The sequence below is a fragment of the Suricata suricatta genome, chromosome X (assembly GCF_006229205.1).
Source record: "Suricata suricatta isolate VVHF042 chromosome X, meerkat_22Aug2017_6uvM2_HiC, whole genome shotgun sequence".
Lineage (NCBI taxonomy): Eukaryota > Metazoa > Chordata > Mammalia > Carnivora > Herpestidae > Suricata > Suricata suricatta.
The window spans coordinates 68,398,098-68,423,138 of record NC_043717.1 but is presented as its reverse complement, the minus strand read 5'-3'; the positions used below and the strand labels follow the sequence as shown (position 1 = coordinate 68,423,138).

General features: G+C 42.9%; 1 protein-coding gene across 4 annotated transcripts; it reads right to left on the bottom strand.

Annotated features, from left to right (window-relative positions):
- Window positions 1-1,478: 1,478 nt before the first annotated feature.
- On the bottom strand, window positions 1,479-16,735 carry ARMCX4 (armadillo repeat containing X-linked 4). Of its 4 annotated transcripts, XR_003905029.1 has the most exons (8): window positions 16,645-16,735; window positions 16,043-16,113; window positions 15,496-15,566; window positions 15,190-15,279; window positions 14,776-14,854; window positions 14,416-14,506; window positions 2,529-2,707; window positions 1,479-2,221 (listed from the first exon to the last, which is right to left on the bottom strand). XR_003905029.1 is itself a non-coding variant. In XM_029929861.1 (7 exons), the coding sequence occupies exon 7, from the start codon at window positions 13,906-13,908 to the stop codon at window positions 5,077-5,079; it is 8,832 nt and encodes a 2,943-aa protein (XP_029785721.1). In that variant the 5' UTR covers window positions 13,909-14,052; window positions 14,416-14,506; window positions 14,776-14,854; window positions 15,190-15,279; window positions 15,496-15,566; window positions 16,043-16,113; window positions 16,645-16,735; the 3' UTR covers window positions 4,727-5,076. The 4 variants fall into 4 exon arrangements, 2 of the variants coding, with proteins under 2 accessions (XP_029785721.1, XP_029785722.1); XR_003905028.1 differs by having other exon boundaries at window positions 1,479-2,707; XM_029929861.1 differs by lacking the exons at window positions 1,479-2,221; window positions 2,529-2,707 and adding an exon at window positions 4,727-14,052.
- Between the last annotated feature and the right edge of the window lie 8,306 nt (window positions 16,736-25,041).

Genomic DNA, 25,041 nt, shown 5'->3' with positions numbered 1-25,041 from the left:
AATTAAAAGGTACCTACAGCCATGTTATTCTGCTCTAGCAAAGATATTGTATCTGACATGGTAGCTACACTTGTATCACTACCTGGTTGGGTTTTCAGTGGTCTATTGTCATTTTGCAGGGGCTCAAACTAGTGCATTAAATGTAGATATAATGGAGACAACATCCCAGCATTCTTTAGGTCTTTAATGGTGGAACTAACTTCTGCCATTTTCCCCAAGATGCTATGTTTTCATATATTATCTTGACCAAGGAAGGCAAGGCAGTCTCAGAAACTTCACTTTTCATCTACAAACAGCTCTGACTCCACAGGCCAAGAAACCAGTGTGGAGTTTATACCAATTACCAAAATTTCTATTCCAATTATATATTCAAAGACCAGGAAAGTAACCATCAGGTAGCTTTGTGGACTCAATAGAGCCACTGTGAACCCAACATAGGCCAGGAATCCATTTAATACCAGGCTCCCATCTGCCCTTATTCTAAGAAGGAGAACATGTTAACATTTTAGGTCTCTGTGTATATCAACTCATAACTAGTGTCCATGAGTCCTCAAAATGTTTTGAGTATTCCTCTTTTCCCTGCATACAGCTACATGCATTAATGGAAAGACTGGAGAAATCATTACTAATGTTGTAGGGTTCTTCTTCCTGGGCACCCAGCCTCTCCTTCAAACAATGCACTCAATGCACTCTAGATCAAAAACTGAGTTAGGGTCAGAAGCTGAGCAAGGAAATGTGACTTCTTATTGAGGTACTGCCCCTCAGACTTCTGACCATCTTTGATTTCTTTTGGTTGCTCACATTCAGTACAGATTGTTGGCTGCTTATTTTCCCCAAGGCACTGTGTTCTATTAATCATCTCCACAGCTCTTTGCAGATCAGGCCTCCTTGCCTATCACTCTGACCCTGCAGCACATTATGGTATTTGCATCCACATGACTTCTGATGGTTATGTGCAGTCATCCTGCCTCTACTGTTTGAGAGACATCACCAATTCTTTTTTCTTTTTTTAATGTTTATTTTATTTATTTTGAGAGAGAGAGAGAGAGAGAGAGAGAGAGAGAGAGAGAGAGACCATGCATGCACGAATGGGGGAGGTGCAAAGAGAGAGAGAGAGAGAGAGAGAGAGAGAGAGAGAGAGAGAGAGAGAGAGAGAGAGTTCCAAGCAGGCTCCACGCTGTCAGTGCAGAGCCCAATTCGGGGCTCAATCCCACAATCTGTGAGATCATGACCTGAGCAGAAACCAAGAGTCCGACACTCAACCGACTGAGCCACCCAAGCGCTCTGAACTATCACCATTTCTATCAGTGTTTCTCATCCTGTAACATCCTCTCCTATTCTGAGCCATGGCCTGCAGAGGAAAGCCACTCCTGAACTTCTTAGTGATGCTGCTGCTCTTCTCACCAGAGCATTCCTTATGACTCCAACAAATAGTGTGCCCTTTGGGTTCTCCTGCAGAACATAGTCCTCCAGAGGGGTTTGAAGACATAAATAATATATTTATTCTATCACTCACACTTCCCTGAGTCTTTAACCCTTTCCCCACCATCTGCTATGACAACTCTGGCATTTAAACCTTAATTCTTTTTTCCATACTTTGAGACACCATTCTAGTAGTGAGTTCACATGATCTCCTGGAGTCTTTCCCAGAGTGTTAAATACTGTATCTTGGGAGATAATTCTCAATACAATTAACTTTTCCCTTATTCAGTTTTATATTCAATCTCCCCTAATCAAGGCCCTCGGAATTTAGTCACATGCTTCCCCCGCAGCACCTGCTAGTACATGCTTGCTAGGTCCTATAGCTCCTTCTTGGGGTATTCCATTTTCTTCATTCTTTTTAGGCCCAGCACATCCCCATGGAGGTTATGCTGTGACTTAACCCTATATATAGGCCCAGTGGCGAGGATGAGCAGTAGGGCATATTCTGAAGGAAACACACATTACATTAAGGGAGAAAGGACACTGCATGTTTAAGTAAAGTGAAGCACTAGCCCTAAATAAGAAGGAGTGGGATACTTCTGAATGCTCAAGGTGTCCAGAGAAATCTGAGGATACAAGATTTTCAGGAATGTCAATCCAGAAGTCTTCATCCCATGTGTCAAGGTCCTATTACTTCCTAACTAGAATAGCAGACTTGTCTTGGTTGAGATTTTAACTTTCTTTGAAGCTTGCTTTCAGTAAGTCCTGGGCCTGGTCCTAATATTTCTCTACCTTCTACCTAGAAAAGAAGAGGGCCTCTTTATAGGCTATGAATGAAACTTTCTGGCTTTCACATATAGCATTTAATTGCTGATTAATTTAATTAAGCTTTTATTATTTTTTTCTAGAAGTCAATCAAGCATAGAAAAAGCTACACAATTTTCTGGTCTTCTTTATATTTAATATTTCCCACATATTTCTCAAAACTCTGCTACATAGAACTAGCTAATGCATCCCCTTACACCAGTGCCATCCCAGTTCACCATCACTGAAACCTCTGACAATTCCTCTGCCACATGTTCTAGGTGCCTATCTACTCCACCTACCATCAGTGATGGGGTCCTCCTTGCCAGCTGGGCAGCAGGTGATTCATCTTCAAAATTTCATCACAGTGTTTGCCTTCCTGAACTACTCCTCATACCAACTGTTGTGTTGGCTTCCTGGAGAGCAGACTCAGAGTTCAGCATGAAGGGCTTTTATTAGGAACTGCTCTTGAGATCAAAATCTGTGGAAGGTAAAAGAAGGAAGCAGGATTGGACATAGGGAGAAGTTCAGCTGTCCCATATGAGACAAGAAGGCCATGTCAATCAGCCACTGGATGGAAGTACCCCAGGAAGAGGGTGACCTTGTGGCAGGTGACTTCCCAGCTGAGGCAATTCCTGAAAAGGTATGACAGCTGAGGGCTGTCTGCTGGCTGCACTCCTAGCAACTAAATAATAACTTCTTTATTCCTGAAGGAGGATTAGGGCAACAGACTGCAGAATCTACCATAAATGTGACATTATTTTTTCCACTAGAAATTTAGTGGCCATTGAATAACAGAATTGAGAACAGTTACTTTTAAAATGGCTAATAAGATTTAAATTTTCAAACATTTACACTTGCATTTACAGCTTTATTTAAATATTTATTTAAAATTTTAATTTATTCCTTCCAAATATCTAAACACCAATATGTGAGCCTCTACTTATAATTTTTCTCTAGTTCCCTGATATACTATTGACAGGTCTGCCTAGCCCAAATCCATCCATTTCCTCTTGGTAAGTCATGCAAAAATTTATGGTGTATATAAAAATCAGAAAATACAGATGAGCAAAACACAGATAAAACTGCCCATTAATCTAACACCCATAGGACACTATTAACGTTCTCAGAGTATACACCAAAGTTTATACAGGACATAATTTAAATATATACTTTTACTTTATAAAAAGTATAGCATGTGCTTTTGCAGCCTATTTTTCCCACTTAAGATTAAATGCTGAATTTTGTCCAAGTAAATAAGTGTAGACACCTATCACAATTTTCAATAGCTGCAAGACGTTTCAATGCACAGATACACCCTAATTTGTTTTACCAAGTGCCTATTTCGAGACACTTCGGTCACTCACAATTTTTCACGCTTCAAAACAGTATGAAGATGCACAACTTTGTACAAGCCAATTATTTGATAATTTTCTATAGGTAAATTTCTACAAGTGGAATTATTGGGTCAAAGAGCATGTGCATCTTAAAGGCTTCTGAAACATGTATCCAAATGAACCTTGTACCAGTGTATGTTCCCACCATCCCAGTTTGAACCCCTCCCACCACACCCTCACCATAATCTGGGGTAGGAGAAAGGTGGATATTCTTCAGTATTGATACCAACACCACTCTCAGTGGTTCCATAAAGGCTCTGATTCAATCAACCTTCTAAAAGAAATCTAATAGAAGCACTAAACATTGTTCTTTCTTCTACTATATTTTCTTATTATTTCAAAGTAATATCTAATGTATTTACTTACACAGATACCAGAGTTAGCCAACAAAGAGAATGTTTTCCTATTAAATGCCACCAGGACCCTAAAATAAAATTGTCCCTCTATGTATGCCCTCAAGATAAGTTCCATCATTTCTTTCTTCAGTCTCTCACTTCCTTCCTCCCCTTGCCATTCCCATGGCCAGTAGTGAAGTCTCTCACTTTTATCATCTCGTACCTTGACCATGACAGTAACTTCCAATCTTCAGTGGCCCCTCCTGTCCCTACCCCAACTCTGACCCATCCTGCACACAAAGCATCTACATTCTTTACCTTTCATGCTAATTCCTTTGGCCACAGAAGGTTTTGGGGTCGCCCAGGGGTGGATGGAGTAACATTAAGACACCTCAGTTTAGCAATAAGGAATCCTCCATGAAGGTGCTCACCCAAACTGATGGATTACATTTCCCACCCCATGCTTGGAACCACAGGCAGGCCAGCCTCCTCTCTGGAGCAGGATTCCCATCTCCATGCCTTTCTTCCCACCTCTCCTCCTTCCTCCAAACGCTCTCCCACCCCATTTTTATCCTATCCTTCAAGCCCAGCTTACATAAGTGTCCCTCTCCTCTGTAAAAATTTTCCCTGACCACTGTTGCCTGCAGAAGTTTCTGCACTGTTGGGAAGGGTTTGGCCATGATCAGAGGCTCACGGTTTTGTAATATATTTTTCTTTCCATACACATTGCCTTTCCAGATAGATCATAAACTCAAGGACAAAGATGTGTCTCTTTTTTTCTGCTTAAAACACACAACTTTATTGACAATATCAAGATAAACCCTCAAATGTATAAACATTAAGTCCACACAAAGGACCAAAAATTACCTTACTTATAAAGAATCAGGTCAGTTTCTGCTCATGAAGCATACTAAAAATATCTTGATCTAGACAAGGTAATAATCAACACATGTATTTTCAGTACAGGTTTGAATTCATTTGGTGTTCATAAAGTGATCCAGCTATAATCCATCATAAGGAACATCAGTTTTGAAGTTATAATGCAATTTACAATGTGCATTACCTCCAGGCTGCAAAACCAAAATATTATTCAGATTTGTTTGGAATCATATAACTAATCAGAGTTTACTTAACAATAGCTCAACTCTTTCTTTCACCTCAGGGTCACTATATTCTGCTGCTAAGACTCGAAGTTTCTTGGCACATGCTTTGGGTCTTTGGAATATGAAATAAAGGGAATTTTTACTGAAGTTGTCCTGGGTAAATACTTTTGCTCTTCTTTTAAAATGGTAATTTATATTTTCAAATAGTGAAAGAGCATTAAGAATATTCTCTTTTGTCTCTTTCTTGTTAAAGATATTAATCAGTGATGTTGGTGCATTGGCAATGAGTAAGTCTTTTGTCATAGATGGATTTTTAGAGAAATTCAAAAGCATTCCCAAAATATGGACTTTAGTTTCTCCACTTCCCACAGTTAACAAACGAAGAAATTCTGAAATATAATTAGTAACCATATGCTGATATTCACTAATAATAGTCAAATGCTTTATCAATCTTAGTCCAGCGAGCTGCACATTTGAATTCAAGGGATAGGTGACTGTGTCTTCACATACTTGGTTTAAGTATGTTTTCACCTTCCTATGATTTTCAGCAGCCACTGAGATGTTATTCAGTGCATTTAAAGCCTTCTGCCTAACACTGGGATAGGGATTATTGAGCAAGCTTTCAATAATTGATATTCTACCTGCATTACGAATGACTTCATGGGAAAATGGATAATCGGGACTTTTATATAGAGCATTATTGGCTATTTCATGAATAGAAGGATCTTCAGTCATCTCAATCATGCAAATGAGTTTTTCAAGCTCTTGTGGATCCATAGTAGCTTCATGTTTACAGCGACAGGTCCAGGGCTGAGTTTTCTCCTCACACCTGATCTGTTTTCTGAGCTCATCGTCAGGTGGGAAGCAGGACTCATTTTGGTATGGAAATTTCATTTCCGTCCAGATCATGGCTCCTGCCCATGACCCCATTCCTGCCCCAGGGACCATGGATGGATATGTACCTCTTGACTCAGCTGAGTTTTTGGCTTTAGTTTTAGTTGCAGATTTGTCCTCACTTCTGTTCTCATTACCATCCCAGAACCAAGATCTTACATCAGTTCCACCAGCGGCCTCAAGGTTATCCTTGGCACTAGTCTTATCTCCAGGTCCACACTCAAAATAGACATCTCTTTCACTCTTGGATCTGAACTCATTACTCTTCTCACTATCAGCCCAAAACAAAGACCTTAAACTTATCTCCTCAATATCAGGGCTGGATGCTCTACTTAGCTCATCCTCTTCTACATCCTCAGCCAAATCCCAGGACCCCATGCAACCCTCTTCCTTACCCCCAAGCCTAGACCCTGTAGTGGCTGCATCTCCATCCCAGAGCCAAGACTCCTTCCTAGTCTCTGCTGCACTCCCAGCCCCAGCCCCAACCCCCACACAGGAATCCATACAGGCTGCCTCTTCAGATCTGGTCCAGGACTTAATATTGGCGTCTTCTTTAGCCCTTGATCTGGATTCAATACTGGCCTCATTTTTACCTCCAAGTTTGGACGCAATACCAGCCTCTTTCCCTCTCCTGAACCAGGACCCTGTAGTAATCTCACCTCTAGTCCCAAACCAGGATCTTTCATTGGCCTCCATCCCAGCACCAACCTGGGGTCTTCCACTGGCCTGGTCACCAGCTCTAGTCCAGGACCCTCCACTTGCCTGGTCCTCAGGTCTCAGCCTAGATCCTCTACTGGCCTCACTACCAGGCCTCAACCCAGGCCAAGATTTTCCACTAGCCTGATCCCCAGTGCCAGCCTGGGAGACTTCTCCACTGGCCAAGTCTTCAAATCCAGGTTCAGAATAGCTATCAGCCTGATCCCCAGTCCCAGCCCAGAACCTTCCACTGGCTTGACTCCCAGTGCCAGCCCAAGACCCACCACTAGACTGGTCTGCTGGCCCTGGATTAGGCCCTCCAACAACCTGGTTCTTAGCACCAGACCAGAAACCTCCTCCACTGGTCTGATCCTCAAATCCAGGTTTGAAACAACTATAAGCTGGACCTCCAGCCCTAGGCCAATACCCTCCACTGACCCTACTCCCAGTATCAGCCCAGGACCCACCATTAGATGGGTTCATGGACCTTAGTCTAGATATTCCAACAGCCTGGCCACCAGCACCACCCCAGGACCCTCTTGCATTAGCCTGACTCCCACTGCAAGCACAAAACCATCCATTGGACTGATTTTTGGGCCCTGGCCTGTATTCTTCACTGGCCTGGTCCCCAGTGCCAGCCCAAGAATCTCCAATTGACTCGTCTCTGAGACCTAGCCTAGACCTTCCACCAGCCTGGCCCCCACTGTCAGCCCAAGACTCTCTTCCACTTGTGTGCTCTTCAAATCTAGGCTTTGCCCCACCACCAGCCTGATCACCAGGTACAGCCCAAGACCCTCCATTGCCCTGGTCCACAGCTTCAACCAAGGACCCTCCACTGGCTTGGTCCCCAGAGTCAGCCCAGGACCTTCCATTGGACTGGTCCTCAGGCCCCAACCTGGGCCCTCCACCAGCCTGGCCAACAGCTTTAGCCAAAGACTCTTCATCATTTATCATATCCTCAAATCTAGGTTTGGACTCGTTGCCAGACTGATCACCAGTCCCAGCCCAGGAACCCGCACTGGCCTGGTCCACAGTCCCAACCAAGAATCCTCCACTGGCCTGATTGTCAGTGCTAGCCCAGGACCCAACACTCGACTGGTCTACAAACCCTGGCCTAGACCCTTTGTTGGCCTGTTCCCCAGCCCTAGCCCAAGTCCCACCCCCAAACTGGTCCACAGGCTTCATCCTGGACCCTCCACTGGCTTGGTCAGCAGTGTCAGCCCAGGACTTTCTACCAGACTGATTCTCAGGCCCAAGCCTAGATCTTCCAGTGGACTGGCCACCAGCCACAACCCAGGACACATTTCCACTGGCCTGATCCTCAAATCTAGGCTTGGATCCACCAGACAAATCACTGGTCCCAATCCAGTACCCTCCACTAGCCTGGTCCATATCCCAAGCCCAGTACCCAATGCTAGCCACATTCCCAGCTATAGCTTCAGCCCAAGACCCTCCATTAGCCTGGATCCTAGTCCCATCCTGAGACCTTCCACTAGCCTGTTCCTCAGCTGTAGTCCAGGACCCTCCAAAGGCATCTTCCCCAGCCCAGGACACGGCACTGGCCTGACTTCTAGCCCAGGGCTCACCAATAGCCTGGTTGCAAGTACTAGCCCAAGATCCCACACTGGCCTCATTCTGAGCTCCAATCCAAGACCCTCCAATGGCCATGCCCCCAACCTCTGAAAAAGACCCCCCCACACTGGCCTTGCTCCCCACCCAGGACACTTCACTGGCCTGACTCCCAACCCAGAACCCCCCACAAGCTTGGTCCCCAGCTGCAGCCCAGGAAGGAAAACCAACTTCATTCTCAGCCTTTATCCCAGCCCAGGACTTAATATCATACTTATCACTAGCCCCACTCCAGGACTCAATACTGGCTTCATTCTCATCATCAGCCCAGGACATGCTATTCTCCCAGTATCCATCCCTGGCTTGAAATCTAAATTTGATCCATCGCTCAGAAGCAATCCAATCCTCAATACCAATCCCATTCCAGTAATAGTCATGGACCTTAGGCTGAGTTTTTCGGCAGGTCTGAATGCCTGCCCCACTGCCACTCACAGAAGTGAGCATGGCTTCATTCTTGGGTTTTGCATAGACTTTATCTTCTGTGGCTTCTGCCTCAGACCTAGGTACAGCCTTGTCCTTTGCCCCAGATAAGATCTTATTCTGGGAATGGGCCACAGACTGAGGCTGGCCAGAGCCCATCATATGTGCCCCAGCCTCTATCTTAGACTCAGCATTGGTATTTCCCCTGACCTTTCTCCTGGCACCAAGCAAGGCCTCACCTTGAGAACTGGCCACAGCCTGGGGTGAAAGAGAGCCTATTCTATCTTGATCAGCCCCTGCCTTAAATACTGCACCAGGATTCTCCCCGACCTTATGTCTGGCACCAGACAAGGCTTCACCTTGAGAATTAGACTTGGCTTGGGATTGGGCAGTGCCTATTATATCTGTTTGAGGCTGAGCAGAACACATTGTATCTGGCCCAGTGCCTGCTTTAGACATAGCACTGGAATTGCCCTGGTCCTTACTCCTGGCACCAGGCAAGGTTTCACCTTGGGATTCAGATACAGCCTGAGGCTGGGTAAAGCTTGTTGTATCTGCTTTGGCCTCTACATTAGACACAGCATTGGGATGGCCTCTGACCTTACTCTTAACATTAAGCAAGGCTTCACCTTGGGAATTGGCCACAGCCTGGGGCTGGGCACAGCCCATTGTATCTGGCCCAATGCCTGCTTTAGACACAGCACTAAGATTGCCCCAGACCTTATTCTTAGTATAAGATGAAGCTTCATCCCAAGAACTGGTCACCGCTTGGGGCTGGGCAGACCCCATTATCTCTGTCCTGGCCTCTGCCTTACACACAGCATTAGGAGTGACCTTGACTTTATTCTTAATACCAGACAAGGTTTCACCACGGGTATTGGCCACCACCTGGGGCCAGGCAGAACCTGTTATATCTACACTTGCCTCTGCTTCAAATACAGCATTAAGATTGCCCTTGACCTTATTCTTGGTACCAGACCAGTCTTCTTCCTGGGAATTGGTCACAGCTTGGGGCTGGGCAGAGCCCACTGTATCTTGCCCGGTGCCTGATTTAGACAGAACACTGAGATTGCCTTGGACCTTACTCCTGGCACCAGACAAAGCTTCACCTTGGGAATTAGACTCAGCTTGAAGCTGGGCAAAGCTTGTTATATCTGCTCTGGTCTCTACCTTAGACATGGCATTGGGATGACTGCTGACCTTTTTCTTCACACCAGGCAAAGCCGCACATTGGGAATCAGCCACAGTCTGGAGCTGGGCAGAGCCCCCTGGATCTGACCCAGTCTCTGCTTTAGACAAAGCACTGGGATTGCCCTTGACCTTATGCTTGATACAAAGTAAGGCCTCACACTGGGAATTGGCTACAGCATGCAATTGAGCAGAGCCAACTGTATCTGGACCAGCTCCTCTCTTAGACCCAGCATTGGAATTTCCTCTGACCTTGGTCTTAGTACCAGGCAAAACTTCACCCTGGGAATTGGCCACAATATGAGGCTTGGCAGAACCCACTATATGTGACTCGTTCTCTGCTTTAGACAAAGCATTGGTATTGCTCCTAACCTTACTCTTGATACTGAGCAAGGCTTCACCCTGGGAATTGGTCACAGCCAGGGATTGTGCAGAACAGGTTGTATCTGTTTGAGGCTGAGCAGAGCCCATCCCATCTGCCCTGGCCTCTGTCTTAGACACAGCACTGGGATTGCCTTTGACCTTATTCTTAGGACCAGACAAGGCTTCACCCTGGGCATTGGCCACAGCCTGGAGCTGGGCAGTGCCCACTGTATCTGGCCCAGCTCCTGTCTTAGATACAGCATTGGAATTTCCCCTAACCTTGTTCTTAGTGCCAGGCAAGACTTCACCCTGGGAATTGGCCACAATCTGAGACTGGGCAGAACCCACTATATTTGGCCCAGTCCCTGCTTCAGACAAAGCATTGGGATTGCCCCTGACCTTGTTCTTAGTACCACGCAGGTTTTCACACTGGGAATTGGCCACAGCCAGGGGCTGGGCAGAGCTTGTTGTATCTGTTAGAGGTTGGGCAGAGCCCATTGCAACTGCTTTAGCCACTGCCTTAGACACAGCACTGGGAATGACCCTGACCTTGTTCTTAGTGCCAGACAAGGTTTCGACCTGGACATTGGCCACAACCTGGAGCTGGGCAGAGCCCACTGTATCTGGCCGAGACCCTGATTTAGACACATTATTGGAATTGCCCTTGACCTTGTTCTTAGTATCAGGCAAGGCTTCACCCTGGGAATTGGCCACAGCCAGGGGCTGGGCAGAACAGGTTGCATCTGTTTGAGGCTGAGCAGAGCCCATAGCATCTGCCCTGGCCTCTGTCTTAGACACAGCACTGGGATTGCCCCTGACCTTATTCTTAGGATGAGACAAGGCTTCAAGCTGGGCATTGGTTACAGCCTGGAGCTGGGCAGTGCCCACTGTATCTGGCCCAGTGCCTGATGTAGATACAGCATTGGAATTGCCCTTGACCTTGTTCTTAGTACCTGGCAAGACTTCACCTTGGGAATTAGCCACAACCTGAGGCTGGGCAGAGTCCCTTGCATCTGGCCCAGCCCCTGTCTTAGACATACCATTGGACTTGCACCTAGCCTTATTCTTGATACCAAACAAGGCTTCACCCTGGGAATTGGCCACAGCCAGGGGCTGGAAAGAACAGGTTGTATTTGTTTGAGGCTGGGCAAAGGCCATTGCATCTGCCTTAGCCATAGCACTGGGATTACCCTTGACCTTATTCTTAGTTACAGACAAGGCTTCATCCTGGGAATTGGTCCCAGCCTGGAGCTGGGCAGAGCCCACTGTATCTGACCCATCCCCTGCCTTAGACACAGCATTGGAATTGTCCCTGACCTTGTTCTTAGTACCAGGCAAGGCTTCACCCTGGGCATTGGCCACAGCCTGAGGCTGGGCAGAGTCCCTTACATCTGGCCCAGCCCCTGTCTTAGACATACCATTGGACTTGCCCTTGACCTTATTCTTAGTGCTGGGCAAGGTTTCACTTTGGGAATTAGTCACCTCAGGCTGGGCAGAGCCTATTGTATCTGACCCAGCTGCTGTCTTAGACACAGCATTGGCATTGCCCCTGACCTTATTCTTAGTACCAGATGAGGCTTCACCATGGGAAATGGTCACAGCCTGGGGCTGGGCATAGCTTGTTGTATCTGTTTCAGGCTGGGCATAACATATTAAATCTGGCCCAGCCCCTGCTTTAAACATAGCATTGGGATTGCCCCTGACTTTATTCTTAATATTAAGTGAGGCATCATCCTGGAGATTGGCCACAACATGGAGTTGGGAAGAACCCATTGTATCCGGCCCAGCCCCTGACTTAGATATAGCATTGGAATTGCCCCAGACCTTATTCTTGGCACCAGGCAAGGCCTTACCCTGGAAATTGGCCACAGTCTGAGGCTGACCACAGACCCTCAGTTCTGCCTTAGTCTCTGACCAAGAAATAGCATTAAGATCACCCCTACCATCACCCCTGGAATCAGGTAAAGCATCAACTTGGGTCTTGACTCCAACCTGAGGCTGCTCACAGGTTTTCATTTCTATCCTGACCTCTGCTTTACACTTGTTTTTGGCTTTTCTCCTAGCCTTACGTCTAGTACCAGGTAAAACCTCAACTTGGTTCTTGTTGGAAGCCTGAGACTGTGCCTTTGTGTCTGTCCAACCCCCTTCCTTAGACATTGTGTTGACATTCTTTTTAACTGTAATCCTGCCATCAGGCAACGCATCAACCTGGACATTGGCCATAGCCTGAGGCTGTGTATAGAGTTCAGTGTCTGTCCCAGCCCCCATCTTAGACATGGCATTGGGATTGTCTCTGGTCTTAACCCTGGCAACAGGCAAGGCCTCATTCTGGGAATTGGCCCTCAAGTTTTCCCTGACCCCTGTTTTAGGCATAGCATTGCAATTGCCTCTACCTTTAACTCTGGCATCAGGCATAGCCTCAGCCTGAGCACTGGCTACAGCTTGAGGTTGAGCAGCAACCCTCATGTCAGTTCCAGTCATTGCCTTAGATGTGACATTGGTGTTTCCTCTGTCATCAACCCTGGCCCCAAACATCACCATAGCCTGTTCCTTGGCCATAGTCTCAGGTTGTGTAGAAACTCTCATATCTGTCTCTGTCCCTGCCTTACAAACGGCATTGGTATTACCCTCAGCATCAACCTTTGCCCCAAGCACAGCCTCAGCCTGAGTCTTGGCTACAATCTGAGGCTGGGCAGAAGCCCTCATGTCTGACCTAGACCTTGCCTGTAACATGGTTTTGTGATTCTCCTTGGCCTCATCCTCAGCACCAGGCATGTTGTCAACCTGGATCTTGGCCACAGCTTGAGATGACGCACAAGACTTCATGTCCACTCCAGCTTCTGCCCTGGACATGGTATTAGGACTTCCTTTAGCATCAACTATGTTACCAGGCCTGGCCTCAGAATGAGTCTTGGCCACACTCACAGTCTTTTCCAGGGCTCTTGCCTTGGTCTCAGCCATAATTCCAGTCTTATTTATGGCACACATCTTGGCTGCTTCCCTGATCACTCCCAAGGTCTCACTCTGTGTCACCATTACTTTGTTCATGTCTTTTTCAGCCAGTAAATGAGCTTCCACTTTGGTCTGGGTCATTACTGCTTTCTTGGTCTCTGCCCTGGCAACCAGTGCCCAAGCTTTAGCCTTGGTCTGGGTTACGGCATCCTTTCTGACTAATCTCCCAGCCTCAGAACCAGTTTGGGTCACTGCCTCTTTCATGTCCACTTCCCCAGCTTTGACTTGGGCTTCATTCAGAGTCACTGCCTCTGTCATGCCCACTGTTGTGGCCACTGTTTTGGCCTCAGACTGGTTCTCTGCCTCTGCCTCAACCATTGTTTTGGCCTGAGAGTTGACTTTGGGGCTGGCTTTAGCAGTGGTGGTAGTCTTTCTTTCAGCCCCAACCCTATCCCCTGCTCCAGTTTCTACTACAGTCTTGGCCATGGGTCTAGTCTCAGTCTCTGTCCTAGCCATGGCTTCACTCATGGCCAAGGTCTGGTTCTGTACCCCAACCACAGTCTCCATATTAACTCTGGACCCATTTCTGACAAGTTTTCTCACTCTCTGGGCTCTTCCTTTGGTTAATCTGTAAATGTAGTAGCAGGTACCAGCCCAGATCACCAGTCCTGATGTCACCAAACCCACTTCCTGAATGCGACCCATGTAATCACCCCTACTGAAGGCACAAACAAGGTACGGGGATCTCAGTCAGGATGGGGAAAGAGAGTAGTAGGTCTGGGTGTAGGCCTGTGAGGGCGTTGGTCTTCAGCCACTTAAAGGCCACTACTGCTGCCACTGGAGGTGGACCTAGAAGTGGAGGAAGGAAATGGACTAAAATTTCTCTTCTAAGTTCATGCATCGTACAGATAGATACACAGAATGACAGAAAAGTATAGAAATGATGTGCTTGGTGGGAGAAGAGGATGATGAGCAAACTCTCTCTCCCTCCCTTTTACTTTCTCCCCTCCCCATTTTCCCCAGTGCCCAACAATTTTCCCCTAAAGTACATCCATACACATTTCCTTACACTAAATGAATAATGGAAAAGATATTAGAATGTGGCACTGACTATGAATGGAAGAGACTAAGAAAAAGAAAACTTCAGACCTTGATTTCTACTGGACCTACTCTTGTCACCAGTCCCAGAGGTCCCCACTCTGTAATACCAACCTGTAATGATCAAGGCAGTTCCCTCCTCTTTCCTTCTCTTGATTGGTGATATACCCTAAAGTAGATCTATAAACTCATGAGATCTGTGGACCTAGAGACAGACAGACAGATGGGACTGGAGATTTTGTTATTGATGTGACAGGCATATTATCAAACTACCTTTCTATGTCACTCAGTTCACCCAACTCTCTGTACCAAAATAAAAGTAAGATTCTGGAGGTAAGTGACAGGGATGGGGGGAAAGGTGGCTGGGAAAGGGAGAAGCTGAGGATCCTCCAGACTGGACACTGACCTTACTGGATGCACACTGATCTCCACCTTCCCACCCTTGAGGTCTACAGGTATTCGCCATCCTCTTACCAGTCTATAACGATCAGAGGCAATTTCCTCCTTGTTTCTTCCAGTAATCTCAAGCCCTACAGCAGACCTGCAGGCAGATCTATGGACAAGTAAACAAACAGGAGGTAATAGACACTAAGTTTTCATAGAATAGACAAGTGACCTGATCACTTACCCCAGTACCAGACTTGTCAGAGCCCATGTCCAGTTCATTAATGTGTCCCATCTTGTGATCCCTCCACTTAAGTCTTCTCAGTCACACTCCAACCCACCCCTATCCCACTATTCCTCCTGTTTCCAGCACAGAAATCACCAACGAATGTGGCAACACTATGGAAATATGACAGTGTAAAAGGCAGAAGTACCCTCCTCTTAGACTCTCTCAAGTCTCAGCCATCTTCTGTGCTCACCCTCTTATCGCCAGGCACTGCCTACCTTCACACCAACCTTCATAGTTCCAGGCCAGTGTCCCCCTTTCCCTTGCTTCCAGTGGTAAACAGCCCTACTGTAGGCTTATGGGAAGACCTAGGAACAAACAGAGAAGAAGGGGAAGGTAACTGTTGAGTGATGTGACATCCCAGCATCTAAAACAAGGGTCCCAGTACCTGCTGTGCTAGATCTAGAGACCCATTATCTGGCAAGCAGAGCCTGGGGCTTCTCCAGCACTGAAATGGGCAGGGTGTGAAAGGGAGGCAGAAAAAATAAAAGGGAAGAGACAGAGGCAAACTATTTTAAAACTACCTGTTTGTTTCTCCCAAAAGTCCATCATTCCTTTCACCAAGGTGTTCAGACAGACAGGGGAATCTGGAAAACTGGAAAAAGGAGAAAGATATGGAGGCCCCAGGATCCCCTACTCTAGAATCATACATAGCTGACTGCCACCTACTTCTCCTTAAACCCATTTCTAGGAGTCTCCAGCAGAAGAGACAAGGAGTGAGGGAAGGCTTTTTCTTTTTGTAAATACCTCCTGTCAAATGCTATCTCAAAAACATAATAATAATAATAATAATAATAATAATGTTCATTGATACAATTTGAATTTCCTAATATTATCTGAAGTGCAAATTAAAGCATCTATAGAAAAGTTTGCTGTGTTTACTGGTCTTCAACATACAATTTAAATTAAAAATCCTAAGCTTGGTAAGTAAACGCAATTTAGGGAAAGTCCTCTAGTTAACCCCACCCCATATCCCATCCAGACAGCCAGACAGCGGTGCCTAAGTTCCTGTCGTAGAGAATTCACAGAGAACTTCAACTGTCCATAGGCAGTGCCCGTGTTCACACTAACCTCCACAGATCCTGGGCAGTTTTCTTCTCTCCTTCTTCCCTTGCCTCGCCACAAACAGTGCCACACACCGACTACAGTCCATCAAACAGGAGAGAGGAAAGGTGCTGAGTGCTTGTACCAGCACCCAGGACACAGATCCCAATATTCACCTTTCTGGACTCAGGATTCCGGTTATCAAATGTCCCTCCCCGCATTCCAAGACGCCACCCCCACCAAGCCCGCCATCCAGTCGCCAAGGCCCATCATTTTCTGTGTAAATGCCACAGTGGCATGTCCTTTCCACTGATATGAACAGGAAGCTGAGGGGACGTGAGGGGTGAGTGATTAGAATCAGGCTGGGTTATCTCAATCTCTGCATTTCCCTTTTGAGACACTTGCCCTCCCCACCCCCAACAATCCGTCCGGTCAGAGCCCAAGGTTCCCCAGCACAGATGTAGGCAGGGGGAGGGGACTTGGGAAAATCACAGCGAAAGCTCCCGGAACTTGAGCCCGGTTTGTCCCGTATCCCGGAACCCGCGACCCGGGATAGGGGGAAGCTGCCCCCCACCCCCACCCCCACCCCCACCCCCTCGGCGTTGACGCTCGGGCCCCGGAGCCTTTACCTGCTCTGCTTTCCTCAGGCCCAGTGTCAGCCCGCCCGGCGCAGGGCAGCAGGGAGCGGGTACCCAGCCGGGAGTGATGACTGCACCGAAGGCTGCGTCGCTCTGCAGCTCCAAGTCACGTGAGGGCTCCGCGTCACCAAGCTTTCTCCCCTCTCACCCCACCCCTTCCGGATGGCAAAGAGTTTTACGGGACCCTGCCTCCCATCTCCGGGTGCACCAACTCCCCCTCACTCGTTTTTGCGCTGGGCATCAGCGCGCACCGCCCGGTCAGTCAGCTCTGTCTTCTATAATCTTAAGGCCTCATTAGTGGCCTCATCGCCTTGTCGTTGTGGTTTGCCCTTCTCGGGTTACCTGGGAGGGTCTGCCTCTCACCCTCTCCCAGGCCTTGGCTCAGGCCTTTTCTCTGGCTTCTTAGAGGTATCCTCTCTTTCTGCCTTAAACTATAAGACCAACAGTCCCCATGGTACAGTGGTTCACTAAAATGGGTTAAGGAAGGGATGTCAGGAAAGGAAGCAGAGAATGCATTTAGAAAGAGCGCTTAATTTTTTTGTTCTTTCTTTTCTTTTAACATTGCATTCATTGTTTTTGTAATCGAAAAATGCAGTCAAGCCATTTTCATTTGGCTTTAAAATTTAGTTCATAAAAATAACAGAACACTCATTTGTTCACCTTATTTTGTGCCACATTAGTTGCTATAAACTATTTCAGTTTTCAAAACATACTAGTAATTCTTGACATTTTATATACAAAATTTTCCTAAACAAAACCAGCACAGTTTTAATGTGATGTATAATCTGTGGGAAAAGGTTCAGCTTTCTAAAAGTGGCAATTTCCCACAAATGATTTACAACCTTTTGAGGTTCTGGCTGATCTTGTGTCAGGTGTCTGCGAACTTCCTCATAGATAACTCCTGGATGACTGAATAAAGACCCAACTCCTGATGAACCCAGTGCCTGAAAACTGGCAACTTCCTAGATTAATCTGTTTTCCATATACAAGGCTTTATTTGGATTTTACACAAGCATGTGATCAAATCAGTCTCCTCACACCCTGGACAGTACCAACTGTTACCCCACTGATGGAAATGAGGCTTAGCAGGTGGAATGTTCATGTTATCAGGACATTGGTGAGATATCTCCCGGATCTGTTGTTCATGTACCACATGTTGCCCTCGCAGCGGCTCGTGTTCAGCACCTTCCAGTGGAGATAGTGGTGAGGGTCTGTGGGTGACTGTGAATCACTGCAACACCTCTGAACTCTTTGTCATTTTTCCCTCACAAAAAGCACAGTTTCCAGGATCCCAAGCAGTTACCAGGAGAAAGAGGCCTGCCTAGTCACTCCCTGCCTTCTGTGACAATTTCACTGCACCACTCCTACAAGCCCCTCAGAATAATCCCAGAACTCAGGGGCAAAGTAAGTAGAAATTAGTTCCCATTCAGCTGTCCAAGCTAGGGGGTCATAAACTAAATATAGACCCTTAAGCAGCCTCTTTCTCTGAATGCTGAAATATGATGCTCTAGCCAGAAGCTCTCCCTGCAAAGGGCCCCCGTGTAGGGGAGGCTCCTCCAGGAAAGTGAGCCAGGGAGCCCAGAGTGCTTTAGGACCTTGATAATGGCTTCTCAGAACTCAATTGACCATGACTAACTTATATTCTCCATCAAATTGAAAGATTCAGAAACTGACTACATAAGCATTTAGTACTTTAATAAAGTTTACAAACCCCATAAGCATAAGATTACAAATGGCTAATTTGTGATAATCTAAAAATTTACAAATCACTAGTAAAATAACTCACTAGAAAAATGTACCAAAGACATGAAATGATTTGTTCTCAGAAAAGAAATATAAATGACTGATAAATGTATGAAAAGATGCTCAATTTGAAAGAAATACAAATCCAAACAACTGTGTCTTACATGTTTCAGCTAGAAGTTTATCAAAATATAGAAATTTGGGGGCACCTGGGTGGCTCAGTCGGTTAAGCGTCAGGCTTTGGCTCAGGTCATGATCTCACGGTTCGTGGGTTCGAGCCCCACCTCGGGCTCCGTGCTGACAGCTAGCTCAGAACCTGGAGCCTGCTTCCGATTCTGTGTGTCCCTCTCTCTCTGCCCCTCCCTTGCTCATGATCTGTCTCTCAAAAGTAAATAAATGTTAAAAAATATATATATATATGTATATATATATATATAAATTTGATAATATTGTTGATTGGTTTGTGGGGAAATGGGCACTCCCATACTCTGTTGGGCCACATATTCTCATGCAGCCTTTTTTCAGATGGCAATTTGACAAAATCTGTTAAATGATAAAAACAATATCTCATAAATTCTTTGACCCAGCAATGTTTTTACTAGGAAATTAGTCAACCCATATACCTACACAGTTTCACAAAGCAATGTATATGTATTGTATATATGTAATGTATATACATTGTGTGTATGTATTATATATACATTACATATATGTATTATATATACATTGTGTGTGTATGTATGTATATATATCTAGTAAAGAATATCTATTGGATATCTATTGTAGTACCTATAAAGGTTTAAAAAAGCTGAAGAAACAAAATGTCCATCAATAAGGGGAAAATTAAGTACATCATGTTAAATTTATATGTTATGAAGATGCCTGGGTGGCTCAGATTCAGTGGGTCTGAATCTTGATTTCTTGATTTTTGGCTCAGGTCATGATCTCATAGTTTGTGAGTTCAAGCCTCATGTCAGGTTCAGCACTGACAGTGTGGGGCCTGCTTGGGATTCTATCTCTCTCTCTCTCTCTCTCTCTCTCTCTCTCTCTCTCTCTCTCTCCGTCCCTCTCCTCTGCTCTCTCTTTCTCCCCCCCCTCACAAATATAAATAAACTTTTTTAAAAAGTGTACAGTATGGCTAATAAAAAGATTTAGTTCTATGTATCTTGGTGGAAATATACATAGGGTATTTTATTATTTGCTGTTTCTTTTCTGTAATTACATGCAAATTCCACAAGAATATATTCTAGTATAAGAGTCAAACCCAGAAAAACACAAGTACCACTTTAACTCCACTGTCCTCAGCCAAAGCGCAATTACCTCGCCATTGTTATAAATTTGCTGTGTTAAATGCTGTCCTATACATTATATACACATATATATCTTATTGAAATATATACATGGGATCATATTTAACATACAGTTTTGTAACTTTTTTTCTGTTTAACATTGTATCTCAGAGAGCTCTCCGTTCCAGTACATCAATATCTGTTTTATTTTTTTAATTAATGTTTGTTTATTATTTTTGAGAGGGAGAGAGAGAGAGACAGAGTGCGAGCCGGGGAGGGGCAGAGAGAGAGAGACAGAGACAGAATCCGAAGCAGGCTCCAGGCTCTGAGCTGTCAGCACAAAACCAGATGCAGGGCTCCAACTCATCACGAACTATGAGATCATGAGCTGACCTGAAGTCAGACACTTAACCGACTGAGCTACCCAGGTGCCCCATCTGTTTTATTATTTTTAACTGCTATATACCATTCCGTAGTTTGGCTACACTATTGTGTATTTAATTTCATTTCCCCACACTAATTGATGAACATAAAATTGTTCTGGGTCTGGGGCTAATAAAAACAAGGTTACAATGAACAATCTGGTACATACAGCTTTGCCCACAAGTGGAAGAATTTCTTTAAGATATTCTCATATAAATAGAATTGCTCAGTTAAGGGTATGAGATTTTATACATTCAATGCTGCCCAAGGAAGGATATGAGATTTTATATATTTAATGTGTATACCACCAAACTGCACTCCAAAGACACCAAGTAATTTATACTCTTGTCAAATACATGACAGGACCCTTTCCCCCATGCTTTCATGCACATTGTAAATTAGCAATTAGTGCCAATATAAGAGACATATTTTCCTAAATATCTATAAGCTTGATCATCATTGCATATACTTATTCGTCATTTGTGTTTCTTCTCTGAGATTTAGTTGTTAATATCCTTTGAATATTTTTCATTCAGTATTTTTCTCACTGATTTGTAGTTCCTTGTGCACACCTATACATTAGTTGTTTTTCTGTTATGTAAACATGTTGGACATATATTCTCCCAATCTATCACCGATATCTTAATTTTATGGTATTCTTTGATATCAGAATTTTTAATATTTTTAGGTAGTCAAATATATTAAAATTTTCCTGTATGTCTTCTGGGGTATATAAGCCATGTATATTTGAATATATACACACATACACAAATACCTATATGCTATATATATAATATGCATGTCTTTATATGTATATGTATTATATATGTGTGTGTGTGCATATATATTAAAATATATGGCCAAATCCCAGTACCATTCATATAACACTCCATTCCTCCTCAACCAATTTAAAATGACTTGTGGAAAATTCTCATTTCTACTCAGATATGTGTCATGAATTGACTTTTCTGTTCCACTGAGTTATATGTATAGAATATCTATATACGCATACACATGTGTAACTGCCTCAATAGCACACTTTGAATTGGTGTAGTTTTGCAGCACGTTTAGGTGTCTGGAAAGACAACGCCTTCATTGCTCTGCTTTTTCAAACTGTGTTTACATATGCTTGGATATTTCAAGTAAAGTTCCAAGTTTCACTTTTTAAAAATCCTGATAGGCTTCTAAAACAATTGCATTGGATTTGTAGATTAACTTGGGGAATAATTAAAATCATAATAATAAATTATTGGTTTCATCCAGGGCCATGTAATATTCTTTAAATTTACTTATAGCTTTTGTGCCCTTTAGTAAAATTGTATAGTTTCTTTCATGTAGATTGTACATATCTCTTATTTGCTGTATTACCAAATATTTCATAATTTTTGTTAACATTATGAATGGTGGCTTTTTGCACATGATATTCTTTTTTTGCTTTTTAAGAAAATATTTTTTATTTTTATAAAAATCATGCATGCTAACTGTAACTAAGTGATGCAATGCAGTAAAGTACAAAGAAAAGTAAACTATCACTCAGATTCCAACACAGTGAAATAACCATCAATGTTTCAAAGATCAAATGTCCTGGAACATGATATAGTCTTTAGATCTGAACATTTCACGCTTTAATAATATATTCTTAATATATGTGTACATATAGTATATCTCCTTATTGCCTTTAATTTATTCTGTTTTTCTCATCTCTAATCAATGTGGTTATCTCAAACTCTTCTTCTGTCCACAATTGAATTTTTAGCCATGTTTTTCCATTGTTCCATTTCAGCTGTTTATAATTTATTACTTTCATGATAATGTTATTTGGACCTAACTTGTTCCTTAGTTTGCAATCTTTCTTTTTAATTCTGCAGTCTTATCATCTCATCTTTGAGCTCTTGGGTTTTTTTTTTAATTAAGTCTATATTCTTCTTAAATTGTTCCAAAGTATAAATGAGACATTTCCTTCTGTACTTTGAGGTGTATTTTTTCACATTTAGGTTCTTTGCCTTTCACATGTCATATCTTATATAGCTCCTGAGGGGCAAGGTTAAGGACCTGGGTGCACACCACCACTGGGCTCAGATCTGCAGTCTTCTATGTCTTTACTTGTCTGTGACTTTTTGAAGATTGTGTAATTGGGATGTGCCCCTTTCTTTGGTTGCTGATGACTCTTACTCCATCCTTGCTGGTTTTTCACTCTTTTCGTTTTGCATTTTTTCAAGTATTGAGAGAGATTCTGTGAGGCAGTGTCTTTCTTCTATTCTAACACTGAAGCTTCTAATCTAATGGTCTAGTTGTTCACTATTGATGCAACATGAGGTTACAGTATTTGTATGTTGCTCTTGCAGCAGGCCATCCTAATGAATCTCTATTATTAGTTCTAAATGTTTGTCAGTTGACTCTTTCTGATTTTTTAAAGAAACAACTAGATTGTCTATAAATAACAATTTGGTATTTTTCTTTTCTAATATTTCGTATTGCTCATTTATTCTTTTTAGTTTATGCAAAGAACAAGAACTTCAGAATAGCGTTCAACAATAGTGTTGAATTCTGAACTTCAGAATAGTCAGTCTAGCTTCTGACTATAATGGGAATGCTTAGTCTTTTATCATTAAATACAATGTTTCTGTACATCACTGGCACAAACCCTTTGCCAAATTAAAGAAACCTCCTCTATTCCTAGAATGCTAAAAGTTGTTATCAGGAATGGAAGTTTCATTTCAACAGACGATTTTATGTACCTATTGGTATAATCATATTTTAATATTTTAAATTCATTTTACTATTTAATATTATTTAACATGATTTTTACATATTATTTTACTACAGGGGTTTACAATGAAACTGTTCAAATAATAAATTGCATTTGAATTCTTACAGTAAATCTCACATGGTTTTTAATTCACTGCTAATATTTGATTTTCTACTTTTTTATGTTTGTTGATGGGATCAAGTTATAGTTTCCATTTTTGTGCATCATCCTTTTCCAGGTTGGGTGCTAGGATTATACTAGCCTTGTAAAATGAATTGTAAAGTTGTCTATTTTATAGAAATAATTTATATAACAAGAAGATTTTCTACTCCTTGACGGTTGGAAAAATTTTGCTAGAAAACATTCTGAGGATGATAATTGTATTTTTTCCTTTTTGTTTGTATTTTTAAGTAGTAGATCTTTAATTACTTTTTGACATATTCATTGGTTATTGATCTATTCAAATTTTCTACTTCTTGAACCAATTTTGATAACTTTTTTCTTAAAATATCCAGAAAGAGAGAGAAACAGAGCATCAGCATGGAAGGGGCCAATATAGAGGCACCTGGGTGCCACACAAAGATTTGCACATAAATGATTATATCAGCTTAATTCATAATAGCCCAAAGCAGGAAACAACAGGAGAAAGGATAAATAAATAGTTGTACATATATACAATAAAATACTAGTCAGCAATAACAAGTAATAACATCATGATGCATGCAACAACATGGATAAATCTCAAAAGCGGTATGGTGAATGAAAGAAGTCAGACACAAAAGAGTACAGTAGGATTCTATTTAAATGAAACCCAAGAATAAACAAAAACGATCTGTGATGATAAAAACTGGTAACTTATTGTCTGGGGAATAGAGGGGAACTAACTGGAAAAATGTATAAGGGACCTTCTGGAATGATGGAAGTGTTCTATAACTTATTTTGTGTGGTGTTTACATGGTTAAATGCAATTGTTATAGCTCTTCAAACTAACCACTTAAGATATGTGTGATATATTGGATGTACATTATATCTCAATACATTCCAATTCCTCCCCAGAAAGAGTTCCTTTACTAGTTTGGATAAACTAAACTTTTTTCTGTGGATTTCATACCATATGTGTACCTATAGAAATATTGTTAGGGGACATCATAACGTACATACATTTCACAACTTGATAGTTTTCACTCATCAACATATCTTGGAGCTCTTTCCATGTCAGTAAATGTGGATCTTTTTAACACTTATTATTGTATTGCATAGTGTGGCTATAGTTTGGTTTATCTAACCATTGCTTTACTGATAGACATTTAGGTTTTCTCTAATTTTTTAATTTTGTTTGTTTTAACAACAAATGAGTTACAAAAATTATCTTTGAAAATTTTGCCAATTAGAAAACTGAGAAGTGGTATACCATTGTTGTAAATTATATTTTGCTATTAAGTAGTGAGAGTGCACATCTAGTCACATGTTTGTTGGTCATTTGTAGCTACACAAGTTGCCTGCTCACATCTTTTTCATATTTTCCTGTTGTATTATTTTTCTCTTGTTTTTTTTTTCAAAAGAGCTGAATTTAGTGTGGATAGGACTTTTTTCTCTGTTTTGTATGTTGAAAATACTTTCTTCTAGTCTCTAGCTTGTTTTGATATTATGCTGTCTTTCCACATACTGAAATTTCTCAATTTTGATGCAAATTTATGTTTTCATTTATAGATTTTTCTTCCCCAACTGAAGTTATTTAAAAAAAATACTCTCTTGGGGAGCCTGGGTGGCTCAGTCGGTTAAGCCTCCGACTTCGGCCCAGGTCAGATCTCACATTTGTGGGTTCGAGCCCCGCATCAGGCTCTGTGCAGACAGCTAGCTCAGAGCCTGGAGCCTGCTTCGGATTTCTGTGTCTCCTTCTCTCTCTGCCCCTCCCCATCTCATGCTCTGTCTTGCTCTGTATCAAAAATAAATAAAACATTTTTAAAAAAATACTCTCATATACTTTCTGATACTAGTAAGTTTTAAAAATCAATTTAGAATTTAGTAAGAGACAAGAGATAGTCTCTAATGTGTTTTTCCAAATAGATATCCATCTTCAAAAAAGCATGTATTGAAGAGTTTATTCTTGCTTCCACTAATTTTTTTTTATTGAAGTACAGTTTAAACACAGTGCTACATTAGTTTCAGATATAAAACATAGTG

Coding starts and splice junctions, on each gene's coding strand:
- ARMCX4 (XM_029929861.1), bottom strand. CDS start 13,908: ATGGGTCGCATTCAGGAAGTGGGTTTGGTGACATCAGGACTGGTGATC.